Source organism: Lissotriton vulgaris, chromosome 3_1 (assembly GCF_964263255.1).
Source record: "Lissotriton vulgaris chromosome 3_1, aLisVul1.2, whole genome shotgun sequence".
NCBI classification, from domain to species: Eukaryota; Metazoa; Chordata; class Amphibia; order Caudata; family Salamandridae; genus Lissotriton; species Lissotriton vulgaris.
The window spans coordinates 1,034,640,421-1,034,663,369 of record NC_141689.1 but is presented as its reverse complement, the minus strand read 5'-3'; the positions used below and the strand labels follow the sequence as shown (position 1 = coordinate 1,034,663,369).

General features: G+C 41.7%; 1 protein-coding gene across 1 annotated transcript in view; it reads left to right on the top strand.

Annotated features, from left to right (window-relative positions):
- USP53 (ubiquitin specific peptidase 53) overlaps nt 1-22,949 on the top strand; it is a 349,409-nt gene that overhangs the window by 124,272 nt on the left and 202,188 nt on the right. The window contains exons 3-6 of the mRNA XM_086961441.1: nt 1,861-1,995; nt 12,781-12,891; nt 12,988-13,070; nt 17,053-17,158. Coding sequence (XP_086817567.1) covers nt 1,861-1,995; nt 12,781-12,891; nt 12,988-13,070; nt 17,053-17,158 — 435 coding nt within the window. The remainder of the gene's footprint in view (nt 1-1,860; nt 1,996-12,780; nt 12,892-12,987; nt 13,071-17,052; nt 17,159-22,949) is intronic.

Here is a 22,949-nt window from a genome sequence, read left to right as displayed (position 1 = left end):
GGTGGTGTGGGGGAGGGTGTTGTGTGGTGGGGAGAGAATAGCTCCTTTAGTGCTCTTTTTTGTTGAATGTCCTGTAGCTAAAGTGGCCTGGAGGAGAGGGGTGGCGACATGTAGGAGCTGCCCACACATGAGTGATGTGTGTAGTCATATGGGAATTCTGTTAAAACCGGTAGTCATGAATGCTGATTGGCCTGGTGCAGTGAGATCACATGTTGGGCAAATTAATAAGCTCAATTTCGTGGTGGGGAAGGATAGTGTTTTTTATTTTTCTTCATCACATATTTTTATTGTCAACAGCCGTGATAGTCCTGGAACATCCAGGATTGCAAATGTCATAGCAGTATTGATGTTGACCTTTACAATATTAAAATAAAAGGATTTGAAGACTAATAATTTCAAACTAAAAACATCAACAATAAACAGCAGTGCCATATATCCAATATATATACTAATACATGCAGTTCTCGACCATCTCAACCTAATAATCATGCAATTACTACGGAATTTTGCGAATCATTGTCTTGTCATCACAACGACTGCCCATCTGTCGGCATACCTGAAGTGGATTCCACATACAATCCCAGATATGCCGCCCACCTCTTCCAAGTCTTGAAATGTTTCTGGGGGTATCCAATGGCCTTAAACACTGGTTTCTCCAGCCCCATAAAAAAATCAAAATCTTCTATACCCCGACTAGCGGTGGAGACATGTTTTTCCATGCCCTAGCAATGTTGCGCTTCGCCAGTGTTAGGCTGAGATGTAATAAATGGCGCTTGTATATGTTGCCACTAATACCATCGGTGATATGGAGTATGGCCAATTTTGGTGAATAAGGGATGTCCCGTCCTAGTATATCTGAAAGGCACGTGATTACCCCTGCCAAAACTTCAAAAGTGCTGTACAGTGCCATACAGTGTACTTAAGAGTGCCTTCAGCAGTTTCACAGCGCAAACAGAAAGGAGAGTGTACCAGTCCTGCCCTCCAGAGCCTGTGTCTCATATAACAGACCCTGTGTAAATATTTAAATGATCGGAGTCGTAGGCGTGCTGCAATGGCGACATCACGTGGAGACTCAAATGCTTCACCCAGTCATCATTATCAATGGGACCTAAGTCGTTTTGCCAGGCGCCACGTGTCGTGTCTATTGTTGTGGGGGCGTTTATCACCAGTTTTCGATAAATCTTTGTGATCTCATGATCACCTAGTTCCCCCATAAAGACCTTGGCCTATATAGGGTTAAAGTCGAGTATATTGTAAAGTTGCGTGATATATGGGGAGAAAGCATGACGAAACTGGAGGTACTTGTAAAACAGCAGGCGGGGCATTTTGTATTTATTTTGTAGCTCTTGAAAGGATTTCAGGGTCTGCCCGTAGAGAACATCTCCCACTTTAGAAATACAGATGGCCTCCCATCCTCCAAAACCTGATAATGTTAGTAGTTGAGGCAAGAGACAGTTATGCTAAAGGGGGGCTTCTCTCGTCAATTTGCCCCACCACCCGACCCGGCGTAGCGACTGCCTCCAAAATAGAAACTCCATTTTGGTTGCCAGAGGCAGCCTTTGGTTCATCGGACCAGAATATAAGATTGTGTGTAGGGGTGTAGTGTCCATCACCCAATGCTCAACCGCGTAAGCAGGATCATATCTGTCTCCGTACCACCAGTAATTTAGGTTAAGAAGGTGGGAGGCGGCATTGTATGTTTGGATATCTGGGGTGGCAATACCACTACTATATGTAGATTGGAAAGATGTCTTCAAGGCGATAGTGTTTTTTTGTGTATAAAATTCATTTTTTTCAATTACTGTTGATTAATTTTTTTTTAAGTTTTCAGATTAACTGTGTATATTTTGTTTGTTCTAGTCTATATTTGCAGAGTTTCAACATAGCCAAGAGAAAGCCCTCCCATCAGATATCATGAGAAATGCTCTGGCCGAGAGCTTTAAGGATGAACACAGGTTTCAGCTTGGATTAATGGATGATGCCGCAGAATGCTTCGTGAGTATTGTTTTTAGTGCTTTTGGAATTTTTATCTAACATACGCGGTGGTGCAGTTAGGGACAGTGAAATGATCTCCCTGAGGGTGCAAATGAACCAGCTTTAATGTACTGTTATCCAGTATTGGGGTATCTTTCCCATGCCTGAATCATTCCCCAACGCTGAGGCGGGAGTCCCACGGAAAATACAAAAGTAGTACCAAGAGTAAATAACAGTAGTAGGCTAAAAGAAAAAGCCTAAGGCTTAAGTCTTAGTAGCCTATCTACATCATTATAGTAAAACGAACCAAAGAGTGGTCCCAGCCAATAAGCTGCTAGCACCCTCTAGAACCTTTCCAGCAGAGGCAGTTCTCCTCAGATTTTCACCGCACGTCGTGTGTGAAGGGAGTCTCCCTGAGCTCGGCTCAGTTTCTTCAGCTATTACTTTTTTTTGGATCATCCAAGATCATACTTCTTTTCTCTGCCTCTATTAAGGCAGTAATTTGGCAGAGTGGCAGAAAACCAGGTAATAGACTGCGAAATATGTCTAACCTTGTCCTCAATAACTCTCACGTTCTGAGAGATGAGGCTATTATTGGGACTACAGAGACTTTAATCTGCCACTTCTGATGAGGACAACAAGGATTCCTTCACCTCATAGGAGAGGTCAAAGGGAGAGGTCGCGCCAGGAGCCTCCAGAGGGCGCGCAAAAAGGCCATAAACACTTACCTTGAGTCTTGATAAGGCACTTCTCACAGAGAGAAGCAATTGGAAAAAACTTCCTCAGAGGCTGATACTACAACTCCGTTTTCATCCCTGTATTTTGAAATCAGTTTAGTTGAACAACTGACTCTCTTAACCCAGATTTTATGCTGTTCCATGTCTTTGCAGAACTTCATTTTCTGGTGGATACTTCTAACCTCATATTCTTCACCCTAGAATACTTTACAGGCACCAGACTGGATTTGGAAAACTTTCTCCATAGCAATGCTCCCGAGTGACTAGGGGGGGCTGAGACAAGTTGCTTCCTTTATGCATTTGCCAACGTAGATCAGGAGCACTGCTGTCAACCTTGTTGGGTTTCCTAACTACTTCGAAAATAATTTCACCACTGTGCTAGGGAACTATATCAAAACCCAAAACTGCATGTTTCAAGCCAAGCCGTGACGGTAGGAAGCAGATAATAGTTACAGACCCACATGAAGTGTACCTTTGTTGCCGGGCTCGCTCTATGAGCCTAAATTGATGTGTCATCGTGCACCCAAATGCGATCTGAGATTGAGATGCAAAGTTGTATGCCATCGAACAGAAGAAGTTCAAGCCTCCATATAAATCTTGCTCCCAATCCAAGTTGCGGGCACTGACTCAGTTCCGGATGCAAGGCAGTTCCAGCAATCACTCAACTTTGCACTCCAAGTCCTCCTGTAAGTTGTAGTCCAAGGGCAAGCATTAGAAATTGAAGCAGGACACTACCCCACCCTGCCACTCTCACTCCAAAGAGAAGGCTTGTGGGGATCACAGTGTTAGTCGCACCCCGTCAAGGTCTCTGGCCATGTAAAAGATTCCTCAGCTGGTCTGATATGCCCCATATTTTCTGAACCGTCCTCCAACCTGCAGCAGATTGAGGCCTTTAACCCCTTCGATGCTCATGACGAGCTCAGCTCGTCATGAGGCACGGTTGAGCTGTGCTCATGGCGAGCTGTGCTCGTCATGAACAATGGGAATTCAGGGAATGCAGCACAGGAGGAAAATATCTCAAGCACCCAAGGTGTTAAGGAAGCCTTGCTGCACATTTTCATACATTTTCTGCTTCCTCTGGCATGCCTTCAGGCCCCATGGTACTTGAGGCTTTTCCAGTCATGCTAAGGTCGCCAGGTCAATCCCCAGTACTGTCTGTCCCATTTGGGCCTGTTGCCGGGCTCATACTGATACTGGTACATATGTCTTTTCCAGCCCCTGATCCATGCTGGCCCCTTCTACATCAGTGCTGGTACCAACACCATCAGGATCAGAAGAGGATCTGGTGCTAATTCCAATGTTGGACCCGAAACCGACTTTGGCTCAAGCCAAACCGATGTCAAACTATGAAATCTCAAAAGTGCAACAGTTGCCATGCAACTTGACTTTAACCCAGTGCCTCTGCCACATCACTTGTACCAGCAGATGGTCCATTATCTATTAAGCGCCTTGAGGCCCTTGGGTTAAAGTGCGCTATATAAATCGAAACACATTTACATTTACATTTACAAGAGCATGGGGCATCCCACAATGTTGAGGATGGTGATATGGTGATGGTGATGGAGATGGCTTGTCCCCTCATTATGCTGATGATGACAGGACTGTGACACCTCGCCGGAGACATAGCTTGACTCGCTGAAGGCCCAGAGGCCAGTTGAGACACTGCAATTACAGCTACCTTTTCACAATGCCTTCCCTGATGCTTTGATGGCCAGTTGATGGAAGCCTGGTTCTTGTCTGCCTGTGACTAGGTAGATGGCCAGACATCACTAACCAGCTCCTGGTGAACTGGATTTTCTTTCCAAGCAACCTAACGGACAGTATTGCGGCTTTTGTGCATGTTTTTTCTGCCAGTCTAGCATTACGATCCGCATATGCTGTTTTCTTGCTGGTTTGTTACACACACGTTCCCTGTGGGCCTAACCAGCGAGCTTTTGCGGCAATCTCAGAAGACATTAGGTCTTGTTAGGCCCAGATGATTTATGATGGACAGGATGCAGCCAAAAATGTTATCTGCACAGTTCTGGATACTACGGATTGCCTGGGTAGGGTAGTCAGTGCTGTTGTTGTACTTCGTAGACAAACATGGTTGCATTTCCACAGAATTCTCCAGGGATGTACAGGCCTCCGTCTTGGTTATTCCCTTTAATGGGTCCCTCCTTTTTGGTAAGAAAGCAGACTCTGTGTTAGAGCGTTTTAAGAGCAGTAGAGCTATGGTGCACCCTTAGGGATTGTTAAACCCTTAAAACTTTTCTGCATTAATTTAGAACATTTTTGAGGCTAATATAGCGGTCTGGGTTATAGACAGAGACATCCTTCCTCACCAATCTAGTAGGCACCACAGACCTTTCAAGGCCACGTATGTGGGTCTGGCCTGCAGTGTGTGGCCTTAGTTGTGCATGCCCAACCGGAGGTGGGCAGAATTCGACATTGGCTATCCATCCTGTCCGACAGGTGGGTCTTATAGCTCATTCAAAATGGTTATACAATGCCTTTTCTTTCTGTCCCTCCCACTATTCCTCCCAGACCAGAGGAATTTCAGACAATCCCCTGTCCATTCTGTTAAAGGTGGTGTGGGTGTTGCTGTTCAACGGTACTATCCAGAGGGTTCTGCATTTAGAAAGTTGAGGAGGTTGGTACACTCATAATTTTCTAGTTCCGAAGAAGAAAGGGGCCTATGTCCTCTGTATGCCTTCCTGCAACGAAAAAGTTCAAAATGCGAATGCTGGCCCTGAGTCTGTCTGTTCTGGACTTAAGGGACTGGATTGTGTCTTTAGATTTGCAGGATGGGTCTTTTCATATACCTGTCCTGCAGTCAATTAGACTTTATTGGCTGTTCGAAATAGACCAAGAACATTTTCAGTATGCCGTCCTCCACTTCAGCCTCACCAGCATTCCTTGTCTGCTCACGAAAGTGAGTGTGGTGGTCGCTGCCCATCTTCTGAGGTTGGGGATACCAGTTTTGCTGTACCACGATGACTGGCTGTTGAAGGTGTTTTGCCACAGTCCGTGTTGCACCTCCTCTGGACGATGGGTAACCTTCTTATATTGTTTGGGTCCACTATCAATGAGTAAACGTCCCACCTGGCTTCCTTTCATTGGGGTTCTCCTGGATACAGTGGAGTCCAAAGCTTTCCTTCCGTTGCAACGAGTCCAGGACTATCAGGCTATGATCCTGATATTTCAGGCTCGGTGCGGGATCACAGTGAGAGCAATTCTGAGACTTCTTAGGCTCTTGCATTCTGCTCATAAGCTATGCCAGATGGCACATACATGCTTTGCAATGGAATTTGAGGTTCCAGTGGGCGCGGCACCAAGGCTGATGTCATTCCAGGTCTTGGGGGAGATGGCTTGAGATATGCAGTAGGGGCTGCTCTGGTGTAATTGGTTCAGCTACTGCCCCCTCTTCCTCCCCCCCCCCTCTAGAGGTGATGTACATGTCCCTGCTTGGATGTGGAGGTCATCTGGGAGAGATGATGGTCAGGAGACTGGCTTCACATAAGGGCTGGATCCATATCATTCTGCTGGAGTTGCAGGCCATTCATCTGGCTCTGAAAGCCTTCCTGCTGTCCAGCAAAGGGAAGCTGGTGTAGGTTCTCATGGACAACTCTACCACCATGAGGGTTTTGTGTCATGAGGCACTTCTGGAGGTGGTTGGAAGTCCAGGTATTTTCCTGATCATAAACCACCTAGAAGTGTCCCTGAATGCCAAAGCAGACAAACTGAGCAGGCATCATCTGGCAGATCATTAGTGTTCTCTACATCCTCAGGTGTTGGACGGTGTCTTCCACCAGTGCAGAAAGTCCTGATTTGATTTCTCCTCCATTGAATATGCAGTGTCGAATTTTGCTTGTTGGTATGTATTCAATAACACGCCTCATTAGGAGATGTATTCTCGATGGAATGGAACACAGAATTCCTGTATGCCTCGCTACTTACCCTGAATCTCCTGCCCCGGGTTCTGAATAGGATCAGGAGTGACTGGACCAGGAGAGTGTGGTACCTGGCCCTTCTGAGCATGAGCGTCTGTCCTCCTATTAGGCTACCACCTTGCAAGAACCTCCTTTCTCATCAACAGGAAAAGGTCCTTCACCAAATCTGTCAATCTGCACCTACATACGTGGAGAGTGAGCTGTGACAATTGATTGCTTTTGACCTGCCTCCTGTAGTAATGGATGCCATCCTTTCATGAAATCCATTATGTAGAGTGCTTTGACAAATGTGCGGCCTGGTGTGACATTTGCAAGACTGACACAGGATTCACCGGTAAAGCTGTCAGATGTCTATTTGTTTGCTTTATCTTTGACCCAGCCAGGCCTTGCAGTGGGAACTAGTAAGGTTTATATGTCAGCTAATTTGGCCTTTCTGTGTTTGCTGGGCTAACCCTCTTTTTTTTTTTAAATCGCCTGTGCTTATGAGATTAATTAAAGTTGTGACACACAATTTCCCTCCCAAACCATTTGTGATGCCACAGTAGGACCTTAACTTAACTTAACTTGATTTGATCTTGATGTTTCTCATGTGTATCCCCTTCAAGCAGATGTATAGCTGCTCACTGTATCCCCTGACTTTAAAGACTGTTTTCCTTATTGCACTTACATCTGCTAGTTGTGTGAGTGTACTTCTGGCAACCTCCCTACGCCTTTTTCCCAGAAATTTGGTGCTGAGGAGTCTGGCGACATTCTTATCTACAGTTGTGACTCCCTTCCACATTGGTAATTCTACTACCCAACCAGGATTCTTTCCCCCTCCTCGCCCTTTAACAAGAGGAAAGGGTCTAGTGCTGAACCCCTAAAGGGTTTTAAGCTTAAATCAATCATACCAAGCACCAGTGAGTGGACGGCCAAAGTTTTGTGGGGTTCTCCGGAGCAAAAGAAGGTAAGCTGGGTAGAAAATAACGCTTTCATTGTCAATAGTCCTCTGCATTAAAGTCTGCTATGCACTGGCTAAGAAGCAGCCTCTGGAAGGTCTGAGGGACATTCTATAAGAGCTAAGGTTGTTACCACTGCATTGACTTGTGTGCCTGTCCTTGATATCTGCTAGGCTGCAATGTCGGAGTCCGTGCATACATTCAGGAAGCATTACTACCTTGATAGTTGGTTCCAAAGGAAAGGACATTTCATCCGCTTTGTCCTTCAAGACTTCTTGGTCTGAGTCCACTTCAGACCCTCCCCCTGGAGTGGTACTGCTTTGGTATCTATTGTAAAGTAAGGAATTTGCAGTTCTAAGTATCCATCAGAAGAACAAGTTACTTACTTTGTGTAATCTCTTTCTGATGGACACTCTTTCTAATTTCATATTTCTCTCTGCCCTCCCTCCCTCCCACCTATTCTTTGGAGTGGCCTTTTTTAACATCTATAATGTCCCAAGTTAGTATTCAGCATACTGGTGCCAACAGTTGTTGATGCTCTGCATCTGAGGGCGCAGAAAGGGAAAAGACAAAAAACTGAGATCAGCATGTGGGTGGCACTTAAATACGGCTGTGCTCAGTCACATTCGGGTTTGTATAGTGCAAAAAGAAAATATTCCGAATCCAGTGTGGTACCTGTAGAGTATTCTGTGGTGTTGAGAATTCACTAGAAAGCGCATTAGTGAAGAAAAGTGCTTCAGAAAAGTTTTTTAAATGTAATTGTTGATGGATAAGTCTGTATAAATATGTTTTTTGGAAGGAAAAAATGCCAGACTGATGGTTTTTGCTGAATTAATCCTGTTGATTGACCTAATGGAGCAGTGAGCTTGAGAAAATGCATACCTAAAAGAAAAATTAAGCAGTTCATAAAAGAACAAAATGGTGAAATTTGACAAGGCACCCTTACAAAATTATTATTTAGTACAACCCCAAAAGGGAACTCAGTGAACTGATTGTGTTTATTTTAATTGCTATATCGATTTCCCCAAGAACTGAGTTTTTGCGGATACTGAAATCATTTGCGCATCATGACTGTGCTCTGTGTATTTTTCAATTTCTTATAATCATGTTTCTTTATACAGCAACAGTTTTTTTCTTGATGAAATCTGGCACTTTGTTCTCCATTCATTAAAAGTACTCACTCCTTGTTCTCCCCTAAACGTTTTTCATTCTTTTGGTTCTGCAAACAGTGGGATAAACCTTAATACGAGCTCCCATTAACTCACTGTGACTGCTCTGACTTCTTATGAAACTAACTCATGATTTTGGAGGACTGAGTCACCCTGCTTTTTCTCAACAATTGTAGGTACGGGTAGAGACCACTGTTGTTTGCCTGTGACTTGCAAAAGAGCTAAAACACATTCTTGGTTTGGCCCTGTTATTTACCTTTGTCACCTAACTGAACTAGAGTCCAATTTCTACTGTGAAGCTGGAGTAGAGCCATTGCAGAACGGCAAATACTGGTCTCATCAATTTTGGTCCATACATGACCATGATCAGCCATGTTGAAAGCTGCCCAAAAGGCAGCAAAACAGTCCTATAAATATTCAGTATTGCAGGACTTGCGATTGATTTACCAAAGGGTGAATACTTTCTGTTAGGCAGTTTGCCCAATTCAAAAGCCAACCTGTTCTAAAGTTATCACATTTAGCATGGTCCTTTTGTCCTCTAATAATTGAAGTGAAACATTACAAAATATTTTCAAAAGCAGTACTAAAAATAAATTGGTCTGCATGAGCAGCGGTTGCTTTCTATCACCATTATTTTTATAGAGTGGGTTGTTAAAAGAATCTTCTCACGATTTGGGGGAGCCTCCCAGTAGATGCAAAAAACAGTAAACAGGCAAATGCTGTATTACCAACAATTCAGGACCTTTCATATATGTGTGTATATATATATATATATATATATATATATATATATATATATATATATATCTCTTTTACTGGTTCAAGACTACTTGGTTTTATTTCTACAGATCTCCCTTCCTGAGAGGTCGTATAATTGATATCCTTCCAAGTTCTACTACCAGATTCGTTACCTTTTCTGGGTTGTCATGATGAACACTTTATGTGTTGTGATGTATTGCCTTGTGTCATGGAAGTGAGACCTTGTTAGATCCTTACACCAAAGGAACGTCAATAGATTTTTTAGAGGAGGCTAATGCTGAAAAAGGCAGTCCCAGTGCTCGGTTAGAAAGTTTGGCATTTTCCTTCCCAGATCAAGAATTCGTCAAGAAGAAGGATATCACATCTTACATTTTGATGTCAGAGAAAAGCTTCCCTCCTAAATGTCTTTAGATTCCAGCAGTCCACTTTGCCACCCTGGTTACAAATAGAAACCCTTCCTTTTCTATCTTTTTCTTTAATATTTGCTTCATTGACCTCAGATATTACTAGTACTTGAGACAAATCATATTGCCTTAAAACTCTAAGTTTTTAACATAAGGGCTGAAAACACTGAAGTCACTTTTAAAGAAACAGTTTTCTGTTTTGCCAAAACATGGAGACATTTTATAGTTCTACCCATTGGGAGAAGCAATGATAATTCTTTAAAAAGTTACTTGACTCTGGTATGGGTGTCAGGAAAATTAGTGAGAAGTGGAAGAAGTGAAATCTTTGTCTATAGGGCAATCAGAATAATATAATACTATGGTTCCTGATATTAGTTTTTTCTGTGGTAAGTGGTTTATGCCCAGTAATTACAGAAGGTACCCAGTGTGTAAGGGAGCACCCCTACTGTGGTGATTAGGTAAGTGTAATTCCCAATGCAGAACTAAAATCGTGTATTTTTGACAAATCGAAGTACCTTTAATTAATTTAAATTGGATGTTAAATGTTGAGACAGAGGGCTCCTTTCTACGTCTTTAACTGACCGTCAAAATACAATCATTAACATTTCCCTGCGAATTACACACTTTCACAGAAATGTGCTCGCACCCATGTGGATGGTATCTGCAATCATGAAAAAAGCCTCTTTTTCATCCACATGACTCATAGGAGCCTTTGAAAACCTGAGCAGCTGCCATGTGTTTGGTCATTTTATGTTCATGGAGGACTGGCCTAGTAGACAACCTTGCAGCTCTTGTACTGATGTCCTATTCCTCTTCTCTGTACACACATCCTTTTTGTGATCCAGGACCTGCATGTAGAGAAAATGCTTCTTAGAGAAAATGCTTCGTACACATGTGTGATTAATTTTTAATGGCACAGTCAGTTCTGTTACACGTTATAGAAATATGAATTGTTAGAATCCAACATAGCTAATGGTCTTAAGCAAGAAGTGTTGGGAGGTAGTATATGAATCATATTGGATGGTATATGTTGCCGATATGAACTAGTTGGTTAACAATGTTAATATGCCTATTTAATCCACAGTAGAGGTTGAGTTAAATCATGCCATAATAAGTATGACCGATATTGTTGAAGATACTATTTTGTTTTTAAAGACCGCTTTCAGAGATGTTTCATACTTTACAGGGTTTATATCGCATGGCGTCTCTATAACCTCACAGCTCTACAGATTGGTTGCAGATACTTTTCAGTCTGTGCTGTAGTTTATAACTAACTCCAGAGCAGGACATAATGAATGATAGGTAAACAACTGTAGACTCAAATGGAGACAAACATTAGGGAAGAAAATGGGGGTTTCTATGTGGAATAGATTCTACAGAGATTTTAATTAGTGGATATTGGATCTTAATCTGTTTTGTTCATTCAGAAATAAAATTTCATCTCAACTGGACTCCAGCTCATACAGCTGCTTTGGCGCTGTGTGATTCTAATTTGTGTTCGGCATGCACGTAGGTTATGGGAAATGTTGGAACTTCTGTTCCGATATTACAGTAGAGTTACGCAGTTTTAGAGTGATGTTTTTTTAGATTGAACTAGTGCATGGTCACCTGGATAGCTCCATCATTTGTACACTCGTTGCCATTTTAAGAGGGTCTTATGGCCATTCTGCAGCTCGGAGGAAGTTGTTTTTAAGAGTTTTCATCCTAGAAAAGAATCAAGTCTTGAAGGTATCGAAAACATTGCGTGAGTCAGACAGCAGAAGGTTGGATCTTGATTTAACGAGCCTTTGCAACATGGGGCAAAACTGTTTATACTGCAATGAATTGTGAGGGAATAGTATGACTATATGCTCAGCATTCAATGAACTTTATACTTTCATTGTTTTGTTTTCTGCCTATGCATGAGTGTGCGCAGTTGATGTTATATTTGATTATTATTTTTCCCTATGTTTTTAATTAACTACTACAGAAGTAATGAATGCATGATGAGTAAATGGTTTAAGGCGGTAAAGTGTTTGAACTGTTAGTGATACCTTGAATGGATTGTGCAAGCTTGCTATTGCTTAAAATATTATTAAAGAAAGAATCGTGGAATGGTTGTGATTATATACACATTTCATTGGCTTCACTGGTGAAGAACCATGAATAGACAATATTCAATGCACCTTGGACTTTTCATTAAACTACTAGTGCCATCATTTCCCTGCTATAAATGTCAAATCTGTGTTCAGCATTTGCTGCGAGATACTGAATGGCATTTGTAAAATGGAAACAGTTTAACATTACACATGCGCAGTGAATATCTGTTCGCAAGGTCTGATTGGAATTTCCTCACCAAATAACCTTCATTTTGCGGCAAGTCCTAAATTGTGTATGTTATCTTACGTTGATTTGTGTAGCGCACTCGAGAGGATATCCAGTTGCTTTTAAGGTATTTTGACACACTTTCCTTACAAAAAGTATCTGGATTTCACTTTACAACAATAAACTTAAAGTTATCTGCGTAGAGGATGGCCCTCTGGGCACAGCTGAATAATCCGCTGTGAAGCGTTCAAAATGTATTAAAATATTATTCCAATGAAGGTAGAGGTTTCAAAAAGGTATTTATTTGAAGATAATTGTTGTCATTAACTTCAAGGTTAACTTATTATTAGCGAAATTCACATGTTTCTTGTTTTTACAATTCCACAAGTTTTTGCAAAGCGTTCCCAATCTTGTGGGGATGCCACACCCCTTCAGTGAAAACACCTGACTCAATTCCTCCGAAAGCTGCTTCTATGACTTTTCATAAAGTGATTTATTATTATATTGTTTTCTAACACTGCTTGCTTTATGGTGATATTGTTTACCCGTAACATTTCTTTCAGGAAAACATACTGGAGCGGATTCATTTCCATATTGTGCCAAACAGCGAAGACGTGTGTACGTCCAAATCCTGCATCACTCACCAGAAGTTTGCCATGACTCTTTACGAACAGGTTAGAAGGGTTTGTTGCCTCTTTCAATGAAAAAAGAAATTTCTTAGTTGTGGATTTTAGAACTAACGTTTTGTTTATTACTTCTGCTTCCCAAAGTGTGTGTGCCGCAGCTGTGGGGCTTCTTCGGACCCATTGCCTTTCACAGAGTTTGTACGATACATTTCGACCACAGCCCTCTGGTAAGACAATCCAGTATTTTTGCACAAGTCCCATGAGCTCTCTTTTCTAATTAGTTTGTTGTGTAATGCAGTTATGACGGATACTAAGCATTTGTAAACCTGTTTAAGCTAAAGCAGACGCTACAGTCAGTGTTGGGGGTTACCTCTTTCCCTCAAAAAAGTGTGGAAGCAGCCAGTGTCTGCGTTTGGGAGCAGGTCTGTTTAATTCTGTCCAAGTTCCCATTTCTAATTTTGTTACACCCAGCCTATACCTTACATTTTGTTGCTATGATTGGTTGATGGTCTTGAAAACCCTGCTTAAGTATATTTGTCAGTTCCCTTTTTGAGGAACACGTAAGCTCCTCCATTAGTTGTCCGGCTGCTAATTGGAAACACAGGCCAAAACCTGCTAGTCAAGTGTGTGCTGGTCAGTGCCAAGAGAGCCCACCTGTAATCCAGGTCCAGTTTCTTTTTTTTACTCATGAAATAAACAGAACCTTGATACTGCTGCTTAGCCATGTTTTTTGGAGGGACGGTGCTATATTTTTTAAGGAAAAAGTGGTTGCCTTATTTTCTTTCAACTATGTGCCAGAATTGTATCCATTATATTATTCAGACTCTTGACAGCTGCTTTTCTTCTACTTTTGAGTGAAGCCTGTGACATGTTTGCTTGTATGGCCTTACATGATTATTTTAGCTGTTTTTCTATTATAGCACATAGATGCTATGATCATAGTATAATTATCTTGTAGCCAGTGGGTATCTTATTGTATCAGTGATGACTGCAAAGTAAACTCTCTCAGGTGGTTTGTAATTGGCTGCCGATAATGGTAGGGTAAGCATGCACATGGGAGGCAGAGATGCTAATCTCTGTTGGTGCTACAATATCGGGCAAAGAAGGTCCGAGTGCTTCAGATAAAGGTGGGAGGAGACTATAACTTCAGTTACGGTATACGTAGTGTTGGTGTCACAAATTAAGACAGTAATGCAACTACGGTTTAGAATTCCGGGGGGGGGGCAACTCTTGAATTTCAAGATGAATCATTTTCTTTTTAACCACACACAGTTTTGCTGGTTGGTTTGTAGTGTTGCTTTTTGTGGTGTTTTCTGCCACTGAAAGTTTTAGACTATCTGTACTCTTTAAAAAAAATAAAGAATGTGTGGCATCAGTGTGCCACTCGCTGTAAAACCTGACATGTCTTCTTGCAAGTTATTACAAAGACAAGGAAGGAAGATGAACCTTTGTTTAGGTTACAGAGGAAACTTTTAAACACTCCTGACTTCCCACTCTCAAAGTAGCCTCTTATTCCTCTGGGCACTTACCATATACATAAGCAGAAGAATATCCATGTTCTCTCAAAAATATGTTGATCGCATCTGGTGTCTTAAGAAGTCTCAAACAGTGGGTTCTTGGGTGAAAATGACGGTGATGACCATGCTCCAGGTGCTAGATCATGAAGCTGGTTGCAAGGTCAAGGCAGTGATTGCCATCAGTCCTTACTTTGGTGGTGCCCGAAAGTCTTAGTGGGCGATGGTACAGGTTCCTGTAGATGAAGTCTGTGCCATTGGCTGGGAGTGTCTAGTTCTGCTGAGTAGGTGGTTGAAGAGAATTATGGAATGTTTTTTTACAAATCCTTCATGTTTAATTTTCCAGAGTTGCTGTGAGATGATTACTGCTCAAGGCTACTTTCGAAAATACAGGCCAGAGCGATGCCACTCAAGATGCTAAGACAGAGCATCAAGTGGCAAAGTTTGAAATTGCCTACTGCCAGTGTGGGTTGGAGCACCAATTGGTCTCCGGGTCAACACTTGAATAAACTAGATCAGGATTGACAGGCCCTTTTAGACCTTTTACCAAGGTCCAATGACATTGACTGGCAAAATCTTCTGACTCCCACAGAATGTCAGGCACATCTCCTGACTGCTTGATCCTGGCACTGAGGCAGTAAGACTACAGCAAGCATGACTGGGAAGAAGACATGCCAGCTCTCCAGTAGCTGTGCTAAATGTGGCTCCCATGGAGACAAAGGTACACTTGAGATCCTGTTAAGCACACAGGCCCGGATGAACACCTGTTACTATTTGACACTGGTGTATTGAATATTGATTAGATGTAACTACTGATAATATAAGAAGGTAGTCAAACCCAACTGAGCTCACATCCTGATCTTAACTAAACCCTATTTGATGTTTATTCTTGTAATGGGGTGGCAAAAATAAAACATTACGTATTTTATTATACTTGCATCATTTTTGTTTGTTCCATAGAAGTTATATGGGAAACAAATGGATGTTTACAAAACCCTTCACAATGAAATAGAACACCAACACAGAGCCCTTTTTTCACTATAGTACAGTACTTAGAAGCATACCTAGATTACAGGGGAAGCATTAAAATTCCTCTACACTGGATAGAAGCGTTCTCTGCTATAGTAAAGAGTGGGCACAACAATAAAGCATGCCACAAGATGTGGGTGAGCACTTCACACACCTTTTTACTAACTCTAGAGCAGTATTAGCTTAGCTGATGGGCTTTCCCATTTCAGCATAGTACAGCCAGTATTCACACTGAGACCCCGAAACTCCACTCTTATTTTTATCTGCCTAGACTATTGTAGTGACTCTCGTGCATTCTGTTCCAGAATGTTATTTCAGACAGACATTTATATAAAAGCTGGAATCACAGAATGAGATAAATGAAACAACTTCCTTCATAACAAGTCTGAATTGTCACCCAAGAAATTATAGGCACCTAAGTAAACATTGACACTTGCCTGGACTCACTAACACTAAGCAGCATACCCCTGGAACAGGCAGTCCCGCCAAATCTTCTGATCACCGTTGCCACAAAGGAAATTGTGACAGTTAAGAAAACATTGTCTAATGGCCTACTCATTCTATTTTATCAAACTTACTTGGAATAATTTACTTCTACTACGAATTTACACAACTGATTTAGAAATAGGTTGGAAAAAGGAGACAAGGGAACCCTACTCACAGCCTAACCAGGGTAGTCAGTTATAACCGAGAAACAGTGGTTTCTGTGGGAAATATATAGCTATGTATGATAATATTAATGCGCAATCGCAATAGGTAAAGGGTTGTATAAGATGTCATAGAAAGGGGGACTAGACACACTAAGAGTTTGCACATGCATTTTTATATTATTTACACAATGTATATCAACATTACTCTGTCTTACAAAGGCTTTCCAGTTGTGGAAGACTCAGTATTTTACTTCGCTTGAACACACTATCTGGAGGTTTCTGTACCTCAGAAAGGTGAAGAGCAGGTGCTTCATCGGGAAAGCAGCTTGCCCCCTTACCATAGCAAATGTATAAAGTCCCAATGATTTCCTCAGGTACCTGATACCTCCCTCTGCACCTTCTCAGAGGCGCACTGACACCCCCCGAATCCCCCCCCCCCCGCCACCACCACCTCCACCTCCCTCAGTTGGGGCAAAGGCTTTGAGAAGAAGGGTTTTCTTCAATGGAGAAAAAAAATGAGCGTGGTGATATTGCTTCATTAAAACAGTTGTGAACTGGTGGATTGGCTACTGTGTTTTGGGTTAGATATGATCATGATCTGCAAAATGTATGTAGGTTTCCAAGCATAGTTTTTGGACTCTGGTGAAATTTGTTAATGTGCATAAATTACACAAAGCGTAAGAGGAAGTCTACAATTTGGAGGTTTCTGCAAGTCACAGTCCAGACCAGGAGAGCTGGTTTTGTTTGTGAGAAAGAAATGGAAGAAACACAGGTGAAATAGGGCTACAGCTTATTTTGGGGAGAATTAAGCAGTAGAGAGCTGATATAGGATTGAACGCCACCTTTTCAAAACCAATCTGTTATAATTATTTTACCCTTTGTCAGCATTGGGCATAGAACTTTTAAGCCAATTCTGTTGATGCTGGCATTGTGGCACGTATTTGTTATTCTGTCTGTTGTGCACTATCAAATTTTGCAGGCTCATGCCTCATCCGCTGTCTGTGCTTCAATTGCAGTAATGAAGTTGACCGAATACTAGAGAGAAATGAGCGCCTGAAGCCTGAAATGTTTGCAGAGTTGCTACAGGCAGCAAACACCGCTGATGACTACAGGAAATGTCCGGTAAGTGAAATGCACATATGTCAGCACTTCCCTAGTATTGTATGTCTTGTTTACATCCTATTGCAAATCGTTTGATTCATCCAAGAAGTGTTTGTTATTGTGTAACAGTTTCACAAACCGTTTGTGGACACACATGCCACTTAAGTTGGTGTGTCAAAGCATGCATTTACATCAGTAAATGCCAGATGTTGAGTAATATAAACTGGTTAATTGACGTTTTAGATGCGCAGATTGCATTTATCCACCACCAACTCTAATTTTCTACCACTGTAAATTAAGGTAAATTGTAAATAAAAGGACTTCTGAAAGTAGGCGCATTAAAAGTGGGTCAATAACCACAAAGGTCTTTCATTTTTAAGGTTTTCACAAACTTTTCCATTTCTACCCAAATTAGACACTGAAATCAACTCTAAAATAAGGTTTGAGCAAGTGAACAAATAAAGTGTGAACATTTCCTTAATACTCTCATATTATAAGGGGTGTAAGATAAAGGAGTTTCTCTACAGGGACGCATTTTATCCTCGTGGAGAAAAAAACCCAGCATGGTTAAGGTCAATGCATATGAGTAAACAGTAAGTATTTTCCTCTGGTTCAGTGTCCCCTTTGATTTTTGTGCGAACCTTATAATAGCTGTCAACCTACTGAAATCATGGGAGGAAACCCGCAAATGCAGATGTAGTAGTTTTAAAAATATCTTTGTGACTGTGGGCCTATAACTTGATTTATACAGTATTGGCTTTGTTAAATTTTGGCTTAGTTGTGAAGAGTGAATCAACAGCCTTCAAATACTGACAAATAAACAACTTAATCAACATTTTAGCTGGGGATCTGACTGTCCATTCAGTCTTTTGTGTGTACACACAGGGCCCTTCATCTCATTGACTATGATAAACATGCTACCAGCAACCAAATGTCGAATTGTAATGAGTGTTCATTTATACAGTATCACATGATACTAAAATCTTCTTTAATCATGCCTGGTGTCACGATTATAAGCACAATATTGTGTTCAGAGGATTATTACAGAGACTTTGATGGGAGCTGGGCTATAGTTGCAGGTGGTAGAGTGCTTGAACGTACTTCAGGGAGCATTAGCCTTACGGCTAGAGCAGTCGACCTCTGATCTGGGGAACAGGGTTCGCGTCTCGGCAATGATGCACAACATCCTGTGATTCTGGGCAAATCACTTAATATCCCCGTGCCTAACAAAAATTAATGTGTTTATCTGTAACAAAACTGGTGCTCATGTAAAGCGCTCTGATACCCGATGCCTCGGGTCTAGTAGGCGCTATATAAAACTCGTTATGGTCTTAACTTATTTTCGAAGTACACACCTCTCTCTCATGCAGACCTAAACATGGCATCGCCAGTCGCATCCTTTCTTGAACACCTGCCTTGTCACTTACGATTGCCTTGTGTGTTTGTAGGTCTACTGCTTTAAATTTATTGGCCAATCCAGGAGTACACCAAATAAATGCCCTCCTATTGCTGGCTCGGAAATTGGAGGTGGGTTTACCCATTTAGTAGAAGTAACATTTTTTATTCGTTTTTTAAAAGAAATATAAAAGTACATCACATAAATACAATAACCGTAAAAACTCCAAGTGACCACCGGTATCCACCTTAGTGGCCAATCGATCTGCTAATTAGTAAGGATTGCCAATGTGAATATCTATTATGATCGAAAGCATATTACAATTATCGTAGATGACACTGCTAAAGGTTTTCGCCCTACATTAATTATTACATCCCTAAAAATTCATTCCATAAAAGAAAGCTATACAATAATCTAATCATTGAGTTGCTAATATATAGAGATTCTTACTGACAGTCTTACTGGAATAAAAGCAACGTATTGGAAAAAGAGCCATTAATTCAAGTTATCATCCATAATATGATCCCTAAAGTGCATGTGCATATATTTTGGCAAAAGTCATACTTTTGGGTGTTGCCCCCAAAAGCTCTCAAATTTCAAGTAAACATTGCCCCTTAGGTGGAGCAGAAGCAATAAACATCTTTAGGAACAGGATGATCACATTCCAAACGTCACAAGTTATTTGCAATTTTCACATCTCAACCACAAGCAATTAACAAAAGCCGGGCTAGTAAAAGCTAGACACTCTATATTTTGCTTTATACCTCTGGAGTGAGTGTGCATTAGATTTTAAAAACATTCATATTTGGATGCAAGCCCACTAGGACAAGGAGATTTTATGTAATAATTATTGCTCCCTTAAGTAGAACAGAAAGAGTGTGATTCACTATTTACAGAATGGTCAGTTTCATACCCTCACAGGTAGTTTCCAGTTTTTACATCTCAGCCGCCAGGCATATAACATATACCTAGACAAACTAAAAAGTAACTATCCTTTGCTGTCACTTTTGAGAACTCAAATAGTGTCCTTAAAGTGTCTTGTGGCTAGAATGCGGCAGATCAGGAGTAGCCATGTTCTTCTGATTTGGGCATACTTGGGGCACAAGAACAGAAAGTGTTCTAATGTCTAGTGGCTGGCAACACATGGGAGACAGTTTGGAGGAATATTACAGCTAGTCCATCTACTGCGAAACGTATTTAGTGGTAAATACTATACCTAAGTTCCAGATATATAGATTTAACCTGAAGGGGTTCCATTTTTTTAAAACATCCTTGCATTTAATATTATTTTTGTAATCCAAGAGCCTCTTTCTTAGCTACCAAACAGAACTGCAACATAGTCATTGATGTGATTCCAATATCTCTTTTTCAGACAATTTTTCTCTTTTGGATACTTTCAGGGTTGGACTTGATTGGATGCGATCATCCCCAATCTAGTCGGCTACTTCGTGACATTTGAGCCAGGGTGGCTCATCTTCTGTAGCTAGCTGATGTCCTGGGGTGCTTCCAATTTGTGAGATACCCCTACCGGGCTGCTCTCTGCAGTTTTCCGGTGACCTTGTTCCCACTTTGATTTTTTCTAGCAAATAAAGTATGGCAATTTTGTCTGCGAGCTGCACCATAGTTATTCGCCTCAAGGAGACCTAATTAACTAGCCTTTTGATAGTTTCTTTAAGTTGATCGATTTCACCCTGACCTTTACAGGTAGTGCCTACAAGATTACCCACTGCCTCCCTTGTAGCCTCCAGTGTGACAGGTTTACACAAATCAACAACCTTATTCTTGTTGGGCTAGAGGGCTAAAACGGTTTGAGCATACAATTTCAGGTTCCAAGACCATTGTTGTTGGAATCACAATAGAGCAATTATCTACAGCATCGCCCATTAGCCCTGGATCACATATGACTAACCCATCATTGACACCTTTTCTTGCTACACTGGCCACTTCCTTGCTAGACCTATGAGGTGGCGGCACTAACTTGGGATTCTTATTAAGGGCTTTTTTCTTTTTTAAAAAGTCTGGCACCTTTCTACTTGGTTCAGATTGTTTGTAGGAAGTCTAGCCACTAAGCATAGACTCCACCTCTTCTATTAGATCATCAATGTTGTGTGTCACACAGTTTTTTGCTGCATTGGGCACTCAAATTTTAGCCATCTTTATAACCCCATGAGGGCTCCCTTTCCCCTTCCTTTTACCCATTATGGAGCATCGCCTTACTCAGAAATCCTGTGTCAGAAGTCGGTGGCTTCCACAATTTACAACTAGCAGGGCAATGGTGTTAGATGTTAGAGATGTGGCCCTGCCTTGCTCTTCCTGTCTCAGACCTGCCCATCTTGGCCGGGTATTGGCCCGGGCGCACCCCCAGGCGCATCCTGCACTGCGGGAAGCTGGAGTTGTATTCCTCTCGCCCTCGCTGCACGCTGGGGGACATAGGCTCACCACAGCGCATGTGGCAAAAGCAAACACTGCCAGGAATGCGGGGATAGAGACGCTGATAAGAACACCTACGCTGCAGGACGCTGGAGGCAGATTTACAGGTCCTGAGGCTCCTCCCCGCCCCATTTAGTTTTCTTGTGCTCGCAAAAAATGTGAGGATTGCTACAAGGCTGCTTAGATGAGCTCGTAGAGACTGTTTAAGAATTTTTATTCTTCTAGTATGCATTCGGGGCACATTGCCTGTTTTCATCTCATGTAAATGTAAAATAATAAAGCACAATGATTGCAGCAGGAGTCCTTGTCGACAAAGGCATTTTATCAGGGTGCTAACCTACCCTGTCACAGACCTATCAGACATCTATTGACCATGCAAGGGTTAGATGAAGTGATATTACATGTCCTTTGACCCCCCCCCCATGACATCATAGTAAGTGACTTACACATTTTTTAGCCTGTTATAGGAAGTGATGTCACATGTTCATAGACCATATTGGCATCTCATAAAATGACTTCACTGAAATTAATTAACCTACAATATGCAATACTGAAAAATAGGATATAAAAGTGCATTTTGATGATGTGCATTGTCTACCACATTTTTACTTGGGTGCTGTCATGATATTCCGGGGTGCTAGTAGGAAAAACCACAAGCACACCTCATAGACCCAGAGATAGGCAAGTATAGGTTTAATATTCCTAAACACAGCTTCAAATGCAGAGGTACTGCCATCATTTGCTAACTGCTGCCATCATTTGCCCAGGTACAGCCATAATATTCCTAGATATAGTCTTAAATGTCCAACACTGAATCAAAAGCTCTGGCATCTCCACATGCTAAGGCAAAACCAATAAATGTCCATTCCTAACCCCATGTTTCTGGCACTGCCTCATAATAGGATGATCATTAAACAGCAGCTAACCCTGGGTGGGAAACATGTGCAGGCTCTCTGTATCACAGCCAGTCTGTACACAGACTTCACAGATCCATGGTTTGGGTAAAATGTGCCCGCCAAACAAATGCAGACACTCATGTTACATAGTTTCCACTCATTTGCCCTTCTTCCATTACAATTGCCTGTATGCATAGGATACCTGGTTGTCTGTTCTGAAAAGTGCATGTTAATGAACAGATGTGTGTTTTTTCTATAATCTATGAATGCAAGTAATTAAGATTGTTTTGTTATATATGCACACCAGGAGTATCAAACGTAGGTCCAGGACGGTTTGGTCTACTCCTGATTTTCTCTGTAAAAAATACATTTCATCAAGATTTGTTCCATGCAAGTTTATTTTTATGTGGCTAGAATACACATGTGGCTCCAACCTACCAGGTTGAACACCCCTAATATACACAAATTATGTTAGAATATGTTTAGTGTATGCCAGAAACATAATTACAAATTAGTACTTTTATTAATAGGTGTCGTACAAACAATATTTTTAAAATGTTAAACCTATGTGCGCCTAGCCACATCTGACATGTGTGAGTCATGTACACTCCTAACTACATCTCACGTGTGCTCCAAGCTCTCAGGTACTTGCATTCACTAAGCCACACCTCGCCCATGTACATGTGCTGCTCCCTTCTCCTGTATGTGTCTATAGGTCATAATGTCGCCTGTGTGCTCCCAGCTTCCTTTCAGCAGTATATATGTTTACATGTATTATCTAGATGTTCCTAACATTACACACACGAATCAACATAGATGATGGCTAGTCACACGCAGGTAAGGGAATTTCAAGTTCCTTGCTCGCTCTTATCTTTATATTCCTAGCCCCTGTCACCTGTTTCCATACAGCTGCCCCAGTTCCTCAGACTTAAATTGGGCTAACTGAATTTTCGGAGGTCACCTAGACACTCCCAGGTAGCCCTTCTCACCCATGTGCATGTAGCCCTCTCACCTGTCACACCTAGTGCCCTTTCATATGTGGACGTAAACCCTCCTACAGCTTATTTGTACTTGTGGAAAAAGGTAGGGC